The 20,476-nt window shown below is 40.8% G+C and overlaps 1 protein-coding gene across 4 annotated transcripts in view; it reads left to right on the top strand.

Annotated features, from left to right (window-relative positions):
* kptn (kaptin (actin binding protein)) overlaps positions 1–19,713 on the top strand; it is a 32,428-nt gene extending 12,715 nt beyond the window's left edge. For 2 of the 4 annotated variants that reach the window (XM_089017253.1, XM_089017254.1), the window contains 11 exons: positions 4,452–4,534; positions 4,599–4,683; positions 4,756–4,810; positions 4,968–5,046; positions 5,314–5,387; positions 6,805–6,911; positions 8,391–8,495; positions 10,204–10,267; positions 10,406–10,541; positions 14,993–15,166; positions 19,467–19,713. In XM_089017253.1, the coding sequence (XP_088873379.1) occupies positions 4,452–4,534; positions 4,599–4,683; positions 4,756–4,810; positions 4,968–5,046; positions 5,314–5,387; positions 6,805–6,911; positions 8,391–8,495; positions 10,204–10,267; positions 10,406–10,541; positions 14,993–15,166; positions 19,467–19,625 (1,121 nt within the window). In that variant the 3' untranslated portion in view covers positions 19,626–19,713. The other 2 variants (XM_089017252.1, XM_089017255.1) reach the window with 2 other exon arrangements.
* Positions 19,714–20,476: the final 763 nt, after the last annotated feature.

The raw sequence follows: 20,476 nt of genomic DNA, 5'->3' as shown, positions 1-20,476 counted from the left end.
AAAAAACATACAATATATCATTTCTTAAATTGATATGGGTTCATTTATATTCTTCTGAACAAAAAACATGGACGGAGTACTACAAAAAATAAAATAAAGTACAAAAACAAAGACTTATCTCAAAACAAGGCCAACAAAAACTTCCAATCTCATGTATAAACTGTTAACTACAAGTAACTTCCAATTTACGACTGGTGCGAGTTACGACTACCCGTACTTACGACCATGACCGCCAGACCAACACTGTTGAGATCCGCAACGTGTTTGCGATGCATTTGGTAGAATAAAGACTCGAAATGGTCCTTCTTGTTTAGATTGAACAAGTAGGATGTTTATTTGCCGGAGCATAGAGAGCAAAATTCACAGCACGACTTGCTCGACTCCACGCCACGATCAAGGTCTGAGATACATCTATGTGTCACTTGCCTGGGAGATTTGACAACGAACCTACTTACGATTAAAGAGAAACATCAAACTCTTTAAGATCACTGCCAGTGAAGAAAGTCATCCTTGTGTATGTTTTCAGTCTTTTGTGCTGAGAATGACCACTCCACTGATGCTGTAGTAGTTGGAACAGTGAGCACGAGCTGGAGCAACTTTGTTGCTTCAGGAATAGATTCAATGAGATCCTTCTTGGCCAAAAAGCAGGAGATTTACATTCATTCCTCACCGTTTGTGAGCTATACATTCCGGTGTTGGTCTTCCTTTTTTTCTTAATTATTATCTCCTGCTTCGATTGAAAGTCCAGTCTAGAAAATTCTTTCAGTTTAGATATGTAATCCACCATTCTGAAAATAAGGCTAAGCAACACGAAAAAAATTACTGGATGGTTGCACTTAACTTGCTCACTGTTTACTGTAGCTTGCCGCTCCTTCTGAAGAAAGGCATCAATACCTTCTTTCTAGAAGAATTCCTTTTCTTTCTTCAGTTTTAAAAGTCTCTCTATTTCTTTCAATTTAGATATGTAATCCTCCATTCTGAAAATAAGGCCAAGCAACACGAAAAAATGATCGGATGGTTGCACTTAACTTGCTAACTGTTTTACTGTAGCTCGCTCTCACTAATTCTATTATTCAGCAAGAAGAAGAAGAATTCTAATCACCAGTGCCCCCTGTCATGAGGCAGGAGAACTGCGTGCCTCACCTATGCACACAGTTTTGATAAAAATAAAATAAAATTAACACTGTAGTACAGTGTTTATAATGTACAGTGACTGTACATTATATACACCAGCTGAACTGTAGAAATTTTGTTCATATACTAAAAGCTTTTGAACACTTTAATAGCTATATGCAGAGGGGCAGCAATGCGGTCTCACTGCAGAGCAAGCCAGCACAGTTAGCATAGTGATTGCGCAATTCATGGTGAGGCACAGCTGGCTGCTACCTCACCACTCGTCTCCACTTAGTACTTGTACGGTAAATGTGAAAATTTAGCGATTTTGAAAAAAAAAATGGTGAAGTTAAATGGAAAAGAACGTTAAAGTACAAATCACTAAATAAATATAACTGTTTAATTTACTTTATCATTTGATATTTCCATGATGACAGGTGAGGCACAGCCTCACCTTGCTCCCCTGACTGCACGTCACTGCTGCGCCTGTTCCCAGCACTGTGCTTTTCTGGACCGAGAACTCTGATGTTGTTCCCGGGATCTGTTGCAACCTCTCGCGAACGACATATCACTACTTCTTGCAAGTGTAAAAGCAAACACCACGAGTTTTAGCTATGATGTCGTGGGTGTCTTCCGTCGATTGGTCTTAGTTTCTATTTTAAATACATCTTCTGTCAGGCAGGTGCATAACTTGAAGAAACTGGATCCGGTGTCTTGTACAAATGCAAGCTCTGAGGCTTTAAAAAATTGTTTCATACGGTTCATGCAGCGTTGTGTCCAATTACATCAAAATTGTAACTAATTGAACAAAGGGGAAATCCCCCCCCCTCCCCGATTTTTAAATTCATAGCACGTGTTTTGCTCCTGACAAAAAAAGGAACATGAAAATTGTTGAAATCTGATGAATGTACGATGGGAAAGTTGTCCTTCCCAAGATGGCCGTGACGTGGGCACGTTGGCCTGCTGCAGATGGTGAACAAAGAAGAAGAAGAAGAAGAAGAAGAAGAAGAAGAAGAAGAAGAAGAAGAAGAAGAAGAAGAAGAAGAAGAAGAAGAAGAAGAAGAAGAAGAAGAAGAAGAAGAAGAATGAAAATTGAGAGCGAAACAATTTTTTTATTTTATTGAGAAAGTGTGTTTTCGCAATTGAGAGCACTTGCGGTACGTGACATGAGTAGCTAGTAAATGCAGGCATGCAGATTCTGAAGACATCCTTGTGGTGATGATTGCTTGTGCGGCTTTTTGACGTCCGACATCATGTTTGGAGAGTTGTATCCCTTCGCGGAGGATAGTTTTAGCCGCTTCCCTTCTCAAAGTAACATTTATGGACTGTGTCAGGCCGGGGAGCAGGAGCTGCTCGCGGCTACACTCAAAGGGAAGGTGGTCAGTTTTACCTACCAGGAACTGCAGCAGAAAATCAGACCAGTGGCCAAAGAGGTTCAATTCACCTACATCCCAGGTAGATCCGAAGGACCGGAGACAAAATTATTTCAACGAGATGTGCTTGTATTTATCTAAAATTAAATTAACAATATATTATTAATTTAAGATAAGCACATATTGAATATGTGCTTAAATTAAATTAAATATGTTCTTCCTTCTTAATCTGAACAAATACAGTCAAAGCGAACCACCCACCCATAACATACAGTAAAGTCTCGTTATATCGATATTCAAGGGTGTCTGAAAAATATCGATATAACCCGGACTATCGATATATCCGATCCTGCGCCGAACTGCATTAAACAAAAGCCGCCAAAAGAGGGCAGTCAAGCGCCATATAAGAAACGGAGCTGGCCATTAGCTCCCTTTTTTTTGGGTGAGAGATGTTTCCCCAATGTTGCCTCAAAATGGCACATATAATTCTTTAATGATTGTAAACATGTATGCTTTAATCTTCAGAACTACAGTGTATTTGAAACATATTCATAACTGGATGTGTAACAAGAAAGCATATTATCCGAATCTGAAGCCATTGTTTGGATTCACAAGCAATGCAAGACGTCTTGGCGTGAAGTCATTTTTATTTGCATTTGAATAAAAAGTGACATCGGCTGTCCTTTAATACACAGTATGGAATGTTAATAAATTTCAAAATCATCGCGCTTCAGCAGACAAAACAAGAAACATTGTTGCAAAAAACGATTGCATTCATATACAGTACAGTGGGCATGTACATAACACAACAGGGAAACTGCAACGCTTACATCTTACTGTATTATGTATACAATTTAAAAAAGTCATCAATCTTCTTCTGCTTCCCATTTTTACCTTTTAACACAAACACTTCAATCTCGTCTGCTACACACGAGCTCGCGTCTGAAAATGAAAATGGCTCTGCTACACGGGTGCTGGGCACGTAACCAAGTCACCTGACCAAGTCGACCAATTGGATTGGATTGGATTTGCCTTTATTAGTCTCACAGTGGAGAAATTTACATTTCACAATGGCGCGACTGATGGCGTGACACGTAACCAAGACACGTGACCAAGTTGACCAATGGCGCGACCGATGGCATGTCACGTGACAAAGTCACACGGCCAAGTCGACCAATAGCGCGACCGATGGCGGCTCATGTGACCAAGTCGACCAATGGCGCGACCGATGGCGGCTCACGTAACAAGACACGTGACCAAGTTGACCAATGGCGCGACGGATATATCGATATAAACAACAAAAATGGCCGGCGGGGGATGAAAAGGAGCACCGTAATAACCGGATTATCGTAATAACCGGGTATCGTACTAAACGGTACTAATTATACATAAAAAAACTAGAAATGTGCAAGGGAAATGAAAATAGTATCGTAATAAGCGGTACTATCGATATAACCGATATCGATATAACGAGACTTTACTGTAATTAAAACATACCCATAAGATCGATGAAAAGATTTCTTCAGTCTCCCATTAACCCAAATCACGACACTGTTTTATTTTAGTACATTAAAATCCTACTGTCAGTATATGTACTTTATGTATCGAATAATAGCAATGATAATAGTTTTGGGAAAAATCTAACATTTAGTTAAAAACTACTCTATACATTGTTAGAAAATGATGTAGTGTCAATTCATTCAACCACAGCTGCAATTAATGTTTTGCAAAGGTGAAAAATATATTTTGTGTAGTTCAGTCTGTAAAATTAAATGGTAGTCCAAAGCCTTCTATTTGATAATGCTCACATTTTGTTGCACTTTTTATTGTTGTTGGAGTTGAGACTAAATTCTGGTTAATGCTTTAAAGAATGATGATTATATGATTGAAACTCGTGTCGGTAATTTTTAAAGCAATATTCCCATAGCTGTAAAGTGTCCTTGACAGTTTTTCTCGTCGACCTAGTTGATGCAGAGATTGTGTCCATCGATGCGTTCAACAAGTCCTCACCCAAAAGTGGCCTTGTGGTGGGGATCACATTCATAAAGGTAAACAAAGACAGTGTACGCTGAAATGAGTGGAATATCTTAATCAGTGTGATCTTCTTAACAGGACTCTGGTGACAAAGCCACCCCGTTCCTGAATATCTACTGTGACTACGAGCCTGGGTCAGAGTTCAACCTAGAGTCAATTGCTCGTGAGTCAATCTTAGTCCATTTTGAATCAATTTCCTTCTCAACTTCTGATGTAAATCTGACTGTCTGGACAGAAAGTTGCCTCAATTTGGAGTTGCAGTTCACACCCTTCCAGCTGTACCACACAGAGTAAGTTACATTTAATCTTTACACGGAATGTACCAATACCAGGAATGATGTTGGTGCCCAAAATGGATGCAATGGCCTGAAAAAAGGCTTTATTTGCACCCCCCGCAAGAAAAAAACAAGGTCACTTAACATTTGCATTGAACCTTTCTGTTATTAGAGTGCAAAGTGATGACGGACGACAAGAAATTGTTTTTCTGCTTAGTGGTCACGACCAGAGAATACACCTGTACAAGGAGGTCTGTGTGCTTGTTTAGATTGTCTATGTGCGTGCGCGTGTGTGCGCACGCGCATTTGTGTGTGTGCTTTTTCTTCAAAGAATGATTTGTAGTTTTAATTTGCCAAGCAAGTATATTAATATGCATTAGGAATTTCAGATTTGTTTCAGATTTCCAAATGAAATAAAATGTAGAAAGAAAATAATTCTACCAAAACCTTTGACAGCTCTGTAGGGCATTTTTGCTCTGACGTGAGATGGCCAATTGCAGAACTTTTGTTTTCAACAGAATGCTTCACTCCACCAGTTTGAAGAGCAGCCAGTAGAGCGACTCTTCCCTGAGCTGCAACAATTGCCCAGCAAGTTAGTCTACCTCTAATTCTGTCTTTTTTGTGTCTAATCGTAGGGCTTGAAAACTGAGAGGGTGATGATTTACTCCATATAAATCAAATCAATTCCATGGAGATTTTTTTGGGGGGGAACAGGAGGGGGTGATTAGGATAATGTCTCGTGCTGTCAAATTCTACAAGAGAAAATACAGCACATTTTTATTCTGCATTGTGGTGACTTCATAAACCAAACTCTCAAAGATTGGATTGGATTTGCCTTTATTAGTCTCACAGTGGAGAAATTTGAGTTTGGAAGTAACCAATTGATAGAGAATAGATAGAATAGAAGTGATCATATTTAAAAGTTTCATGCTTTTGTAGGCGTAGTTGGCAGAACACAAGGCCCACAATGGAAGCACAGAAAATCTGGGGTTAATCTGAGGTAAACAGACAGCCTGTTAAACTGTCATCCTCAGGTAGGAAATCTGGCGTTGGGCCGTATCTAGGACTTGGTCACTCCTTCGCAGGAAGAGCTCATTAGCCAGGTTACAAATCTATCAGTTTATGGAAAGACAACCTATTAAAATGTCGACATTCTGTTGGTTCATGAATGTTGGTGCTTGGGACGTCCAGGGGCGTGGTATTCAAATCAAGAAGACTGTTTTACTAATGTAACGTGTGACCCCAAAGGATGCGTACCCATGAAAATTTCGATTGTGGCTTTTTATTTCAAATTACAACCACACATTATTCGGTTTATGGAAGACCATTCACCAGAGTTTCAGCTATTTGTCAATTTTAGTCGCTTTATGGCTTTCCTAAGATGTGTTCTAAATGTCCACCTTTTCATTGCAAGCAAACCTATACTCGTCTGACAAAGTTGTCAATCACTTTTACACACTCCTCTTTCAGGAGACCCAAAAAGATGCATCCTACTGAGTCCCTCACTGCAGCTATGTTTTCTTCCGAAAGGAGTGTGTAAAAGTGATTGACAACTTTGTCAGACGAGTACAGGTTTGCTTGCAACGAAATGGTGAACATTTGGAACACATCTTGGGAAAGGCATAAATTGGCAGAAATAGCTGAATGGTCTTCCATAAACTGAATAATGTGTGATTGTAATTTGAAATCAATGGATTTTTAATCAAAGCCACAATTGAAATTTTCACGGGTACGCATCTTTTTGGATCACCCTGTATCACTTGAATTTGCATATACTCTCGGTAAATAGCTTGGCAGAGGACTGCAGACGTTGGGCGTCGGTTATGAATGGCTGCGTCCCATGCCGGCAGTAAAAGACAATCTTCCTGTGTCCGAGCCTTTGTTCACAGTGTCCGAACATCTCTGACACCAATAAACTGGAATGGAATAGTTTTTCGTTTTTTTCCCCCTTCCATGGGAAGAAAATTCACTGAGTTTTCTCGACTGGTGTGTCTCTCGCTTACTTGCAGTGTGTTATGGATGGACATGTTGTGCATACGTGATGGGCAACGACTGTCTGCATTTGGCTGCCAGAACGGCTGCGTTGGACTGGCTCTCGTCAAACAATGTGGGCCAGGTGAGACAACAACAAGAAATGAAATTCTTTGTTTAGATTAGAGCTAGTGGTTCAGGTCACGATTTTTACGGCAAATACTCTTTCGAACAGGTCGTGTGCATTCATCAAATCACCACAGCGATAATGAATTATTGTAACACCCTATTTTTTGAAACTACGTTTAAAAGTGGCTGTGAATCTTTTCCCGTGAGTTGGCGAACTTGGTCGGGTTTGAACAGTATATAAATCGGACCCACTCAAAAGCATTTTGTCCTTACAGTTCAGTGGTGCAGGCTTTGATTGTGGCTGTGGAGTTCCTGTGTGGAATTTGCATATTCTCCTCGTGCCGCATTGATTTTCTCTAGGTATTCTGGTTTTGTCCATTCCTTCATTCCAAAAAACAATGTTGCATGTTCCATTAACCTGCAATGCATGTTTTTGAAATCTGAGTGGAAACCGGAGTACCCTGAGAACATGCAAACTCTACATAGGAAGAGTGGATTGAGCCTGCGACCTCTGCACTGTGAGGTCAATGTAGTAAAATGAGGATCCCGGAACAAATACATTTCAAACTCATCTCAAAATGTCACCGCCGTATAAATAAATGGCTTGACTATTTGAATTGCCACTCAGCTGAACAGAAACGTACACTTCCAGCAAAAGCATTTGTGCTTGCAATCCCGGCTCAAATTCGCTCCTTGACATACAAACACTGTAGCTCAGCATCACTTCACCATCCTGCCTTGACAAAATTACTAGCTTTCTGTTTGCTAAGGTAGAGGTACACTTGATGTACACTTGTAAACACTCACTGTTTATTCAACAAATCATGATCACTCACTCCAATATTGATGGACATGAGTCATCCATGCTTGTCTTGTCTCAAATTATTGGTTTTTGATTACTGGACCTCATCAGGCAATGACATTAACATCTGTTGTGAATGCTTGTCAATTTGTATTTCCCAGAGACTCAAAATGTAAATCAAGTGCTCAGGACATGCCATTGATTATTGATTTTGTATTGAATTGGATGTACCTTTATTCGTTTTGCAGTGGAGAAATTTACATTTCACAGCACCAAAGTGATGAAAGGAAGAGGATAGGAAAGAAGGCAGTAGAAAAACAAAATAGAGGAACTGCTGGAAAGGCAGCCACTCTCGCGGTGCCATCTTGAAGTAAAAAAATAACAACAAAACAAAAACCTAAATAATATGACAACACAAAGACACAGAGAGTCATTCATTCTTCAGCACTTGCTGTACCCTCTTGAAGCAGTTCTAGATATAAGAGGAGAGGATCAAAGCTACCTTTTCAGCAGTGGATCAGGGACGTCATGGTGGAATGTGCATGTCTACTACAAGTTAAATGTTGAAAGCAAACACGCAGATGGAGCATCCATTGATAAAAAGTGATTGTCTCACATCTCCTGTCCCATGTTTGTATTTGTTTCAGAAGTAGTTTTTTTTTATCGTAAATTCATGTATTGTCTTTTGATCAGAGGTTTTGCAGAGCTGGCGTGTTCAGTTTGACAGTCCAATCTCCATTGTGCTGCTTTTTCCTCTCATCTGCCAATCAGAGTCGGAACTTCCCAGCGGAGAAAAAAGTATGTCATTTCACAATTGTTCTAAATTTTGTCTTTTATTCTTTTGATTTTCAATACATCTTTTACTACCGATTGTTACCAAACGCACCTGACTGAAAAAAGTTAAAAAGTCCTTTTTTTAGACGTTATATTTATATTGCGACTAAATATAATTGAGATATGAGCAAACACACATTTTTTTGGGTGTGTGGGTGGTGGTAGGATTATCAGGTCTTTGTTCATTGACAGGCACACCGCTAGCATGTTTTCCTGTCCCAGGACCAATGAGGACCATGATTGAGAAAAAAAAATAGTAGAAATGCTGGAGGAGCTAAAAGGACAACCGACGCCTTCCGACTAGTTGTGTCCATAATAATGTAAAATCACTTCAATTGACTTCTACTGAGCGCATTTTACAAAGATTCCACGACATATAGCTATATTTTACGTTTTAAGACTCGCGCTGAATATTTAGGAAGTCTTGTTGTCGAGTTGATGACGAGTCCTCACCCTACGTCACTGAAGGAACGCCCCTCACCGAGAAAGCGACACACAATGCATTTTGGGTACTTTGTTTGGTCTGAAAACTTTGTGTTGATTCGTGGTGATTGCGAAATTAGAAGGAAAACACATAAATAGCGCGGTGGTGAATCGTTGTGTGTTGCACCAAGACTACTATTTGACACAAATTCCAAGCAAATCAGCCCATTTCTAACGGAGCTTGGGGCACCATCTTGTGCATTTTCTGGGACGCTACATTGGAGTCCAGACGCCTCAAAATTATACGGAAGGACTTCTTTAATCGATTGCAAACATTTATGCTTTCCTCTTTAGAGCTATTTGAATCATATTCATAACTGGATGAGTAACAAGAAAGCATCTTGTCCAAATCTGCAGCCATTGTTTTGATTCGAGAGCAAGGCAAGACATCCTGGCGTGACGTCACGAACAAAGGGGCGGAACCTTCTGAAACTCGCCATTTCCGAGGTCATTTTGAAGCAGTTTGGGACACTTTAAGTCATTTTTATTGGTGTTTTGCATTTGACTAAAAATATCAGCCTCTGTGTTTTGGGTATTTTAGATGCTATAAAAGGTTTTTCTAATGTAAAAAAAAAAATGGTGTCTGTTGTCCTTTAACGGAGGCTAAACACAGATATCTGGCAGTGCTGGAGTACCCCCCAACCATATTGTCAATTGAAAATGGAAGGGAACATACAGTTCCCTTCCATTCACACATTTGTTCACCACCGCTAAAACCCAAATAAATGGCTTTTGACATAATACTCAGAACAAAAATGAAATAATAAAAAAGATTTTAATCAGCATATAAATGCCGATTAAAACTAAAATTGTCATGCTCGTTCCAAATTTCCTATCAGACAACCAATATTCCACCGATGTGGAATATTGTGTGTAGCTCCCAATAGGATTGCACTATTAATATCTACAAATTAAAAAAGAGCATAGTAGGAATTAAGGTTAGTGCTGACTTTCTTTTAATATTGTAAGCATGGCCATGTTTTTTTTTTGTTTTATGCATTTTAAAAAAATGTTAACGCCTGTAACTATCTCAGCTTTGTGTTCTATTTATATACTTACCCATTTGTTTTATAAAAGTTTTGGGTATTATACCCAAAACTTTATTACCCAGTAATACAGTTGTCACACCTAACTCATAAAATAAATCTGTTCTCCCATATGTTAAAAACTGTCAATTATTTCTTTTCAGGTTTCAGAGTTGAAGGCTACAATCTTCTAGTAACAAGCACAATCGAGATGGCAGTTGTTTACAGGTGAGGAGCTGATCTCATTAATTAAAAAAAAAAACTTGTGTTCATGTAGTTCAGAAGAAAAGTGAAGCTACTATTTCAGCATTTCTGTGATGCCATTATACCAGAGTCCAATTAATTAATTAATTTTGTGTGTCTCAGAAATGTTCATGAGCGAGGCTTGTCCCACTCGCTCTGCCTCGCTGACAGTGACCAGTGGGATGCAGTCCTCTGTGCTCTGGTTATCGATCTGGATTTTGATGGGCAGAAGGAGGTCCTGCTGGGAACATATGGACAGGTCAGAAAGTCATGAGGCCAATACAAGTCTCCACCATTGTTCTTGTCAGATAATGTGTTGTAAAACAGTGGTAGCTCGACGTAGGAAATTAATTTGTTCTGGAAGAAATGTGTCAATGAAAAAAACAATTCTATGCAGAAGAAGGGTTTTCCATGTAAATGCCCTCCTAATTCGTTCCAAGTCCCCCAAAATTCAAAAGCATAAAAATGTTTTCTAATGCATAAAAATGCATGAAAATATAAAACGAATACATGTTACAATAACGGTATATTATTGCACAATAAATTACAGTTGTGTATAATTTATGAGACAACGAATAAAGAATAAAAATTATGGTCATTTAATTTTTAACTCCAGTGCCAGGGTTTTTGTCATTTTGCACTCAAATCGCAGGACCCACAGAAAATTTAGTTTTAGGACTACATAAACATTCAGTACAGTGTTTGAAACCGTAGTGTCATGATCTGGTTGGCGACCAACAGGTGGCGCTGTCGGCCCCGCCTGCACCTGCACAGGTGCTGGTCGTCCCGATCAGTGGCGGACTGCCACCTTCGGATTGGCGACCAACGGGTAGTGACGTCAGCCCTGCCTGCAGCCTCGCAGGTGCTGGTCGTTTTAATCAGTGACACTTAAAAGGACTCACGGCACGACCATACGGTGTCGGTTCATTTTTTGTTGCATGCTTTGTATGCATTGTGTATGCATTGTATGCAGTGCATCTGTTTGTTTAACCTTGGCTGACTTTTACACTTGATTTTCTTTTGATACTTGGTATTTTTTTATGTTCAGATGATTTTGATGTTTTACATTTTGTTCCTGCTGACCTTTATTTTAATACGATTTGTCAAACAACCTCCTGCTCCCTCCTGCCTGCTTTTTGGGATCCGCACCCGCCATCACCACCTTGCAAAACCGTGACAGAATGAACCGACCAACCATCGGATCCCGCAGGTACAACGGACCCGTCTCATTTCCACCCTGTGCGTGGCAATGCTACGTCCACGTTAGCCCACGCCTCGTCGAGTTTGAATTGCAGCACTCGACGAGCCGTAACGTCCGCGTCAACGTCCAGCTGAGACCTCCTTCCAGGTGGCCTTCCAGGGTGACACTGGGTGTCTGGCAATGCACGCCCACATCCAGCCACGCTGTCGTCGTGCATGACGAATTGAGTCGCATCCACGACGAGCCGTGCAACGTCCGCGGCAACGTCAGTCCGAGACCCCACTCACCGCTGGATCCCGGAGCGGCTCAGGACTGGTCTCGTTTCCCCGGTGCCGGGCAGTTCACGCCCACGTCGGCGTCCGGCCGAGACCTGGTCCCATACGGCCGTCCGGGGTGCCACTCTGCGCCTGGCAGTTCGACGTCCAGCACAGGTGCTGGTCGTCCCGATCAGTGGCGGACTGCCACGTTCGGATTGGCGACCAACGGGTAGCGACGTCAGCCCTGTCTGCAGCCTCGCAGGTGCTGGTCGTTTTAATCAGTGACACTTAACGGCACGACCATCCGGTGTCGGTTCATTGTTTGTTGCATGCTTTGTATGCATTGTGTATGCATTGTATGCAGTGCATCTGTTTGTTTAACCTTGCTGGACTTTTATACTTGATTTTCTTTTGATACTTTGTATTTTTTTCTGTTCAGATGATTTTGATGTTTTACATTTTGTTCCTGCTGACCTTTATTTTAATACAATTTGTCAAACAACCTCCTGCTCCCTCCTGCCTGCTTTTTGGGATCCGCACCCACCATCACCACCTTGCAAAACCTTGACACGTAGACTCTCTTCTTTCATCGGTAAAAAAAAAAAAGAGTTAATTCCTAAGCTGATATGGGTCTGGAGTTAGATGAGCTTGAAATGGGGGCGGCTGTACAAAATACAATTCATATATATATTTATTTATATAGTGCTTTAACAACTGTTGTTGTTAACAAACCTGTAACAAAGTGCTAACATGGATGTCATGATGCCAAAAGAAATGTTAAATGTGTTTTCTGTATTTTGGATGGGAGAAAGGTGCACATTTCTCCCCATCCAGAACATTAGAGTTGGGCGACCACTAATTGACTCTGAGAAGGTGATTGCAACCACCTGGGAATGGCCAATTGCCGCTGGGACCTGATTGGCCGGAAGCTCAGGTGAAGCACCTTTAAAGCCAGCTTGAGCCAGTCACTTCGAGGAGGAAGAAGAGGGACAAAGGACAACCTGGAGAGCAGTGTTACCTGGGGTCTGCCGAAAACTGATATCAACTTCAAATATAGAAAACTCACAATACCCTTCCTGCATCTGGCTGAGTGAACTTTTATCAACTTTCCACCTGCTTGCTGTCTCGCCTCACGACAATTGGTGGCAGTGGTGGGATCGTTTCACCCTGCATGAAGAAGGTGGGATCGTTACGCCTTGCTGAAGTGGAAAAGATAGGAGGAAGCCGAGATGGAGAAGGTGGGACGAGGAAGAAGTTGTGTAGCACGGGCCAATCAAACTGGACTGAAGAGTTCTGAAGGGGATCAAGGAAACCAGAAGCTTGAGTTGCCCCAAGAAGATGCCGTTCTTCTTTTCCATGAGGCGTCTGACAGTTGCCAAGCCAAGGATGGAACTGAGCAGAGTGAGATGGAACCAGTGGTGAAGCCTAAGACTCAGACAAGAGGTGATGTTGATTGAACAGATCTAGAGATCAGATGCACCCAACAAGTAAGAATGGACATTTGACAGTCGATCTAGTCAACATTATCCTCCTCTGGGACCGCAGCCCCAGGGCGCTAACTCTCGAACATCCAGGCCAACGAACCTTCCTCCCGCACAAGAAACTCCCAAGTTGGGTTACCTAACATGCCCAACCTCCACAGTTTCATCATCTAAGACAAGCTGCAATTCCCATGGTTTCTGAACCCAGAATTCCAGAAAGAAACGGAAGATGCAGAACGTCAGGAGCTGGAAGAGGATCTCCAGCGAGATTAACGGCAATAATTTATCAGGGAGAGATTGGCACCCTGGACAGAAGGTGTTAATATTGTTGCATATGGGATCAAGTAAGATACTGGCAAAGTGGCAGGGCCCATACGCTGTGACAAGGAGAATAGGACCTGTCACATATGATATTCTCTTCCCTGACAACAAATGTTATTGCTGATTATTTGACAAGAATGTCTGAACTCTGAGGAGAGGGGGTGAATGATGTCATGATGCCAAAAGAAATGTTAAATGTGTTTTCTGTATTTTGGATGGGAGAAAGGTGCACATTTCTCCCCATCCAGAACAGTAGAGTTGGGCGACCACTAATTGACTCTGAGAAGGTGATTGCACCCACCTGGGAATGGCCAATTGCCGCTGGGACCTGATTGGCCGGAAGCTCAGGTGAAGCACCTTTAAAGCCAGCCTGAGCCAGTCACTTCGAGGAGGAAGAAGAGGGACAAAGGACAACCTGGAGAGCAGTGTTACCTGGGGTCTGCCGAAAACTGATATCAACTTCAAATAAAGAAAACTCACAATACCCTTCCTGCATCTGACTGAGTGAACTTTTATCAACTTTCCACCTGCTTGCTGTCTCGCTTCACGACAATGGACAAAAGGCAAAGAATGCCCCCTCGTGGAAGGGAACAAAATTGCAGAGGTCTGACTAGCGCTTTATTGGCACCCCCGCAAGAAAAAACAAAAGCCAAACAAATTCGGGAATGGCGCTCCACGTCACACTTTTCAATTCCTGAATAAAATCGGAAATTGCTGTGAATGATTTAACTGCGTCCTCATCATGTTTTTTTTTGTTTTTTTTTGCGTTTCATGTTCTCTCTCAGAAGTGATTTTTGTCTGGCGCTTTGAACTGACCCGAGGTTGTTTGCTTTTAACAATCCTTCGAAAATGTCCAAAGCAAATAACAGAAGAGTGAGCGATCACTGAACTGGTGAACACATTTTTCAGGGTCATTCACATTAATGTAAAATGATTAGAGCACTTTGTGTCCCGATAGGCGAATGAACAGGACTCTGCATAGACACAGATTTTTCTACACACATTGACACATTCAGTAGAGGTCCTTCTTAGCCAATGAGATGGCAGGAAGATGCTCGGTAGTAGCCAATAGCAAAGTAGCTCGGTATGTTGCTATCAGGAAACTCTGAACTGCGAGAAGTAGAACATACTGTATTTTTTATTTTTGTGTCTTGAAATATTTTTCATAAAGTGGCACTATTTTCCTGTTGAAGTGTTTCTTAACTGAAAATTTCATAAGAAGAGATGTTCATAAATAGAGCTACCGCTGTACCTGGTGATGGACTAGTGATGAGTCCAGTGTGCCAGGACTGCCTCACTCTCAACTTGAAACCTTTCAAGGACGACGGTTACGACAGTGGACACCATATCAAATCACAGATTAACATTACTTGTGCATGAAAGGGGATGGATGGACGGGAGAGGCGACAAATGACAAAATGCACAATCTGTTTTTCATCCACCTGTGTAGGAACTTCTATGCTATAAATTCCAGCATGGGGCAGCAGGAGAAGAGGGACATTTTAAATTGTTGTGGCAACGGAGCTTCAAGAGTCCGTTGCTCTCTATCATCTACTTGGATCTGACGGGAGATGGTTTAAGAGAGCTGGCTGTCCTCACACTGAAGGGACTGCACATTTTACAGGTATGAGGCACCAACCCGCCCGCCTAAGAGATTTATGACTGTCATCAAAGCCACAGCGATGCCACTGTTGTGCCACCTCTGTGTCGTAAGATTTCTCACTAACTCAGCAAAAAAGTGGCAAAGTGTATTGCTGACCTCAAATGAGCACCCAGAGGATAATCTCAGATACAATGACACCTCTAAATTGAGAAGGACCCATTCCAGAATGCCGCGTAAATTGTGTCTTTCCCGTAATAAATAATGCAATGTCAACATCGTAACATCATGACACTATGGGATTTTTTGGGGGTCACATTTTAATCTTAACCGTCATAATTGTAAAATGTCAAAATATACTTCTCATAGGAAAAATAGAATGTGGGTCTTAAATTTACTGCGATATGGTTGCCTTACCAATGTTTATATGCACCGTATTTTCCAGTCTACCGAAAAACGTTACATTTTTCCAAAGGTAGAATGTGTGCACAACAACTCGATGCGCCTTATTTATGGTTTTCCAGTCTCGTTATATTGCCCATTTATAATTCCCTGTTAGTTTTCATATGCCATCTCGTGGTGATTATTAACAGGAACCACTTATAATGGGAAAGGGTTCTTCCTCACGCATTCGCCAACACACACTCAGACAACTATGTGAGCTCTTCGCAGCCATTATATGAAGATAATACCAAAAGAAGAGTTAGCTCCTAATTAAACGAAGGAAGGAGACAAGCAAGTCTTCAAAGGATATTAAGTCCCTTCTGCATTTGAGCCCATGAATCAATTGTCTTAAGAACTTTAGTCTTTCATTTATTAACACGATATGTGTTTACAGCATATGGTTCATGTCAGTGACGTGCGGTGAGGTTCATGGCTGGTGAGGCACTGACGTCATCACAGTCAGATTTACAAACGTATGAACTCTACAGAGTATCTTATTCACGATTTGATTGGTAACAGTTAATGTTTTTTGTTTAAAATGTCATGTCAGCATTCTTTATATAAACTAGCATCGAAAAAAGAATAAAAAAAACGTTATCGTGTTACCTTTACTTAAAAATTGAGTCCATGCGCCGCTCCTTCTGAAGAAAGGCATCGATACCTTCTTTCTAGAAGCCTTCCTTTTCTTTCTTCAGTTTTAAAAGTCTCTCTATTTCTTTCAATTTAGATATGTAATCCTCCATTCTGAAAATAAGGCCAAGCAACACAAAAAAATGATCGGATGGTTGCACTTAATTTGCTAACTGTTTACTGTAGGTCGCTCTCACTAATTCTATTTTTCTGCAGCCGAGGAGGCACAAGAAGAATCTCTGTAATCACCAGCGCCCTCTGTCATGAGGCAGGAGAACTGTGTGCCTCACCTATGCACACAGTTTTGATAAAAATAAAATAAAAACTGTAGTACAGTGTTTATAATGTACAGTGACTATACATTATATACACCAGCTGAAGTGTAGAAATTTAGTTCATATACTAAAAGTATTTGAACACTTTAATAGCAATATGCAGAGGGACAGCAATGCGGTCTCACTGCAGAGCAAGCCAGCACAGTTAGCATAGTCATTGCGCAATCCATGGTGAGGCTCAGCCAGCTGCTGCCTCACCGCTCGTCTCTACTTAGTATTTGAACTCTAAATGTGAAAATTCTGAGATTTTGAAAAAAAAAACAATGGAAAGGAACTTTAAAGAACACAGTCATGTATTGAATTGTTTCAGGTGCCTCTTTGCACAACCTACACCTTGGGTCTTGATTTATTTATTATTTTATTTATATAATTGAACTGTAAGCAGTTTGGTGTATAATAGTATTGAATAGAAAATGTTTGACTTACGACCGTTTTGTCGGAACGGAACCCGGTCGTAACTTGGATGTTACCTGTATATACCATAATTTCCAGACTATAAAGCGCTAATAAGCTATTTTTTGACTTATTGCAAGTTCATTGGAGACCTATCCAGCAATATTGCACTGCGACCAAGACACTGTATGTGTGTTGCAAATTAAAATAAGATCCAGAGGGAATCAGAGGGCACAACTAATCACATTCACACCTACGGACAATTTAGTCTTCAATTGACTGAAACATATTTTTTGGGGTAAGGTTAGACCAGGGGTGGGCAAACTTTTTAACTTGCGGGCCGCATTGGGTTCTACAGAGGGGCCGGGCCAGGAGCATTTGGAGGCAGTGTTTGGGCCGGAAAATACTAAACCTAAAGCATTAAAGGACAACCGACGCCTCCGGGCAAGTTATGTCCATAATTTATAAAATCACTTCAAATGACTTTGACTGAGTGTATTTTACAACGATTCCACAGCATATAGCTATAGTTTACGTTTTAAGACTTGCGCTGAATATATGAAGTCTTGTTTTCGAGTTGATGACGATCCCCATGTGACGTCACGTTTGGACCGCCCCTGACCAAGAAAGCGACATACAATGCATTTTGGGTACTTTGTTTGGTCTGTGAACTTCGTGTTGATCAGAATGTTGAAGTTGTGAAATTAGAAGGAAAACACAAGTAAATAACTGTTGAATCCATGGTAAATCGTTGTGTGTTGCACCAAGACAACTATTTGATATTCGCTGACACAAATTTCCATCTGACAAATCAGCCCATTTCCAACGGAGCTTGGGCGCAATCTTCTGCATTTTCTGGGTGCTACATTGATGTCATTGACGGCTCGAATTGATATGGGAGGACTCCTTCAATCAATTGCAAACATTTATGCTTTCCTCTTCAGAACTATTTGAATCCTATTCATAACTGGATGAGTAACAAGAAAACATCTTCTCCGAATCTGAAGGCATTGTTTTGATTCTCGAGCAAGGCAAGACGTCTTGGCGTGACGTCACGAACAGGGGGGTGGGACCTTCTGAAACTGGCCATTTCCGGATTCATTTTGAAGTCATTTTTATTGGTGTTTTTCATTTAACTAAAAATATCAGCCTGCCTGATTTGGGTATTTTAGATGCTATAAAACGTTTTTCTGATGTCAGTGGGAAACAAAAAAATGGTTCCGGTTGTCCTTTAAATGTAGTGTGTACAAACCTCATAGCACAGTAAGAACCCAATTTATTAACTGTCTTTCAAATGTGAAAAATATCCCTGATCAGTTAATAAATTTGTCTCAAGGAATATGGCGTTTACATACTATTTCGCAGATACTTGGAGGAGGAAATGGAAATACAAAAGTCTCGTTATAATATTCAAGGGAGTATATAACACTATCGATATATCCGACCCTGTTTGCATGTAATTTTCTCCGTGCATGCATAGAAATAGTATCGACTATCGATATATCCGATATCGATATAACGAGACTACTGTAGATTAAAATAACAATTTATCAAGATTGCGTCTGTTTTTAATACGTTTTCATTGAAGGGGCAGAGTTAAAGAAATCAACATTTATTGAAAAATGGAATCACTTTCAACATTCAAAACATATTATTACACAACGAAATATTCAAGCTCAATAATACCTACTTGTGTTAAATTCCGCCAAATCATAGATGGTTTGTCCTGACCGCGCGCTCAACAAACTCCTCACTGGCGCCCTCGCCTTCACGCGCAAACAATACACGTGTACCGTCGCCGAGCACACAAACTTAGACTACCTGCAGTTGAAATTTGCATACTCGGCACGGCAGCCAATCAGAAGCCTGCTTCTTTCTTCCGGACTTTCGCAAGCGTTATAAAGTCGTGCAATTGCATGTCATTTTCCAAAATAGATGCACAGAACCTCAGCCTAGAAGAAATATTCAAATCAGCTAACAACATATGTGACGCTACAAAACGTAAATTTACACTAAACCGTGACTGTAAAGTGTACGTGAGACTTATGAAAGGGGCTTAGTGGCTCATAGAAAGCAATGCAAACGTTGCATTGTGCACCACAATCGACTACTGCAGCAAAATCTACAGCCATGCACATTTACCGTAAATTAAGCAAGGTAGCATTTGTAGTCGGTGCATTCTTGATTTAAAAAAGAACTTTATACTTTGTGACAATGTTTTTTAATGTGATTAGTTGTCTCATTGTGCTTCAAGTTGTGAAAAATGGGGCAGGCAACTTTTCAGTTATCTGCCCTGTTCTTGGCTAACTTTTTGTCATGAGTTTTAGATATTGTTTTTACTATAATTTGGGCAAGTTCGGCGGGCCGGATTAAAAAGCCTAACGGGCCGTATGTGGCCCGCGGGCCGTAGTTTGCCCATGTCTGGGTTAGACTGTTAGAGGGATGTCCGAGGAAGACAGGGTGAACACGTCACCTCAGCTTTGAAGGGTCTGACCTATACCCTGTGTTGTGTGTCATTGTAGCACAGTCTCACCAGCACTGCTGATCTGGTCCTGGAGCGTCTTGCCAGGAAAGTGGCGGCTTTGACTGTTGACACTAATCCAAGGGCAAGTGAAGGTCAACATACTCATGACAATGATATTCCTGAGAAAGACTTTGCACTTAAACCATCTTCAAATTAATGAACGTTGTTTTGGTGGTATTAAAAAAAAGACAATTGAAAAAAGTGGAGTTGCGTTTGCAATCCATGCAATAAAGACATTTAATGTGTGTGGGGTTTGGTCGATTTTTGTTGAAACACCCAAATCGGTCAGAGACAATCCATTCTTCTGGCTGTCATAATCATGATATCCATTCAGTGTCATGTGTCCTAAAATCTGTTCACAATCAAATACACTGTAGTTGTCTTCAACTCCTGAATTTACAAAAATAAATGGCCAGCACTGATCTTTTTTTTGACAATGTTGATGTATGTATATCAATCCATCCATCCATCCATCCATCCATCCATCCATCCATTCATGATACGATCAGCTTTTCCTCACAAGAGTCACGGGCTGTGCCGTAGCCTATCCCAGCTGTCTTTGGGCAATGCCCAGATAGACAAACAATAAATTGCGCTCATAATCACGACTGAGGGACAATTTGGAGAGTCCAATCGATACCTACTATGCCTGTTTTTTTTCCGATGTGGGAAGAAACCAGAGTATCCATAGAATTCTCAGTCAAGCAAACTCGACACAGGAGCTGGAATCGAACCCATACAATCTGTCCATCTGTTTGTTTATGTGTGTGTGTATAGTCTTGATGTGTGTGGACTGCGAAAGCTATAGAATTGTTCAATTGGATGTAATAATTATTTCAATTTGCATTTTCTGTGTAGCTTTATCTCTTGTTTCTATTTTTTATTTTATTTATTATTGTATCTATGCTTGTCTGTGACTGTAAAGTGTCCTTGGAAGCTTTGAAAGGCGCTTGAAATAAAATATGATGTATAATTAAAAAGATCATTTACTTCGCAGATGAAATCACG

Source organism: Hippocampus bargibanti, linkage group LG16 (assembly GCF_051943395.1).
Source record: "Hippocampus bargibanti isolate YZ-2025 linkage group LG16, ASM5194339v1, whole genome shotgun sequence".
Lineage (NCBI taxonomy): Eukaryota > Metazoa > Chordata > Actinopteri > Syngnathiformes > Syngnathidae > Hippocampus > Hippocampus bargibanti.
The sequence above is the reverse complement of the archived record's forward strand: the minus strand, read 5'-3'. Positions and strand labels throughout refer to the sequence as shown.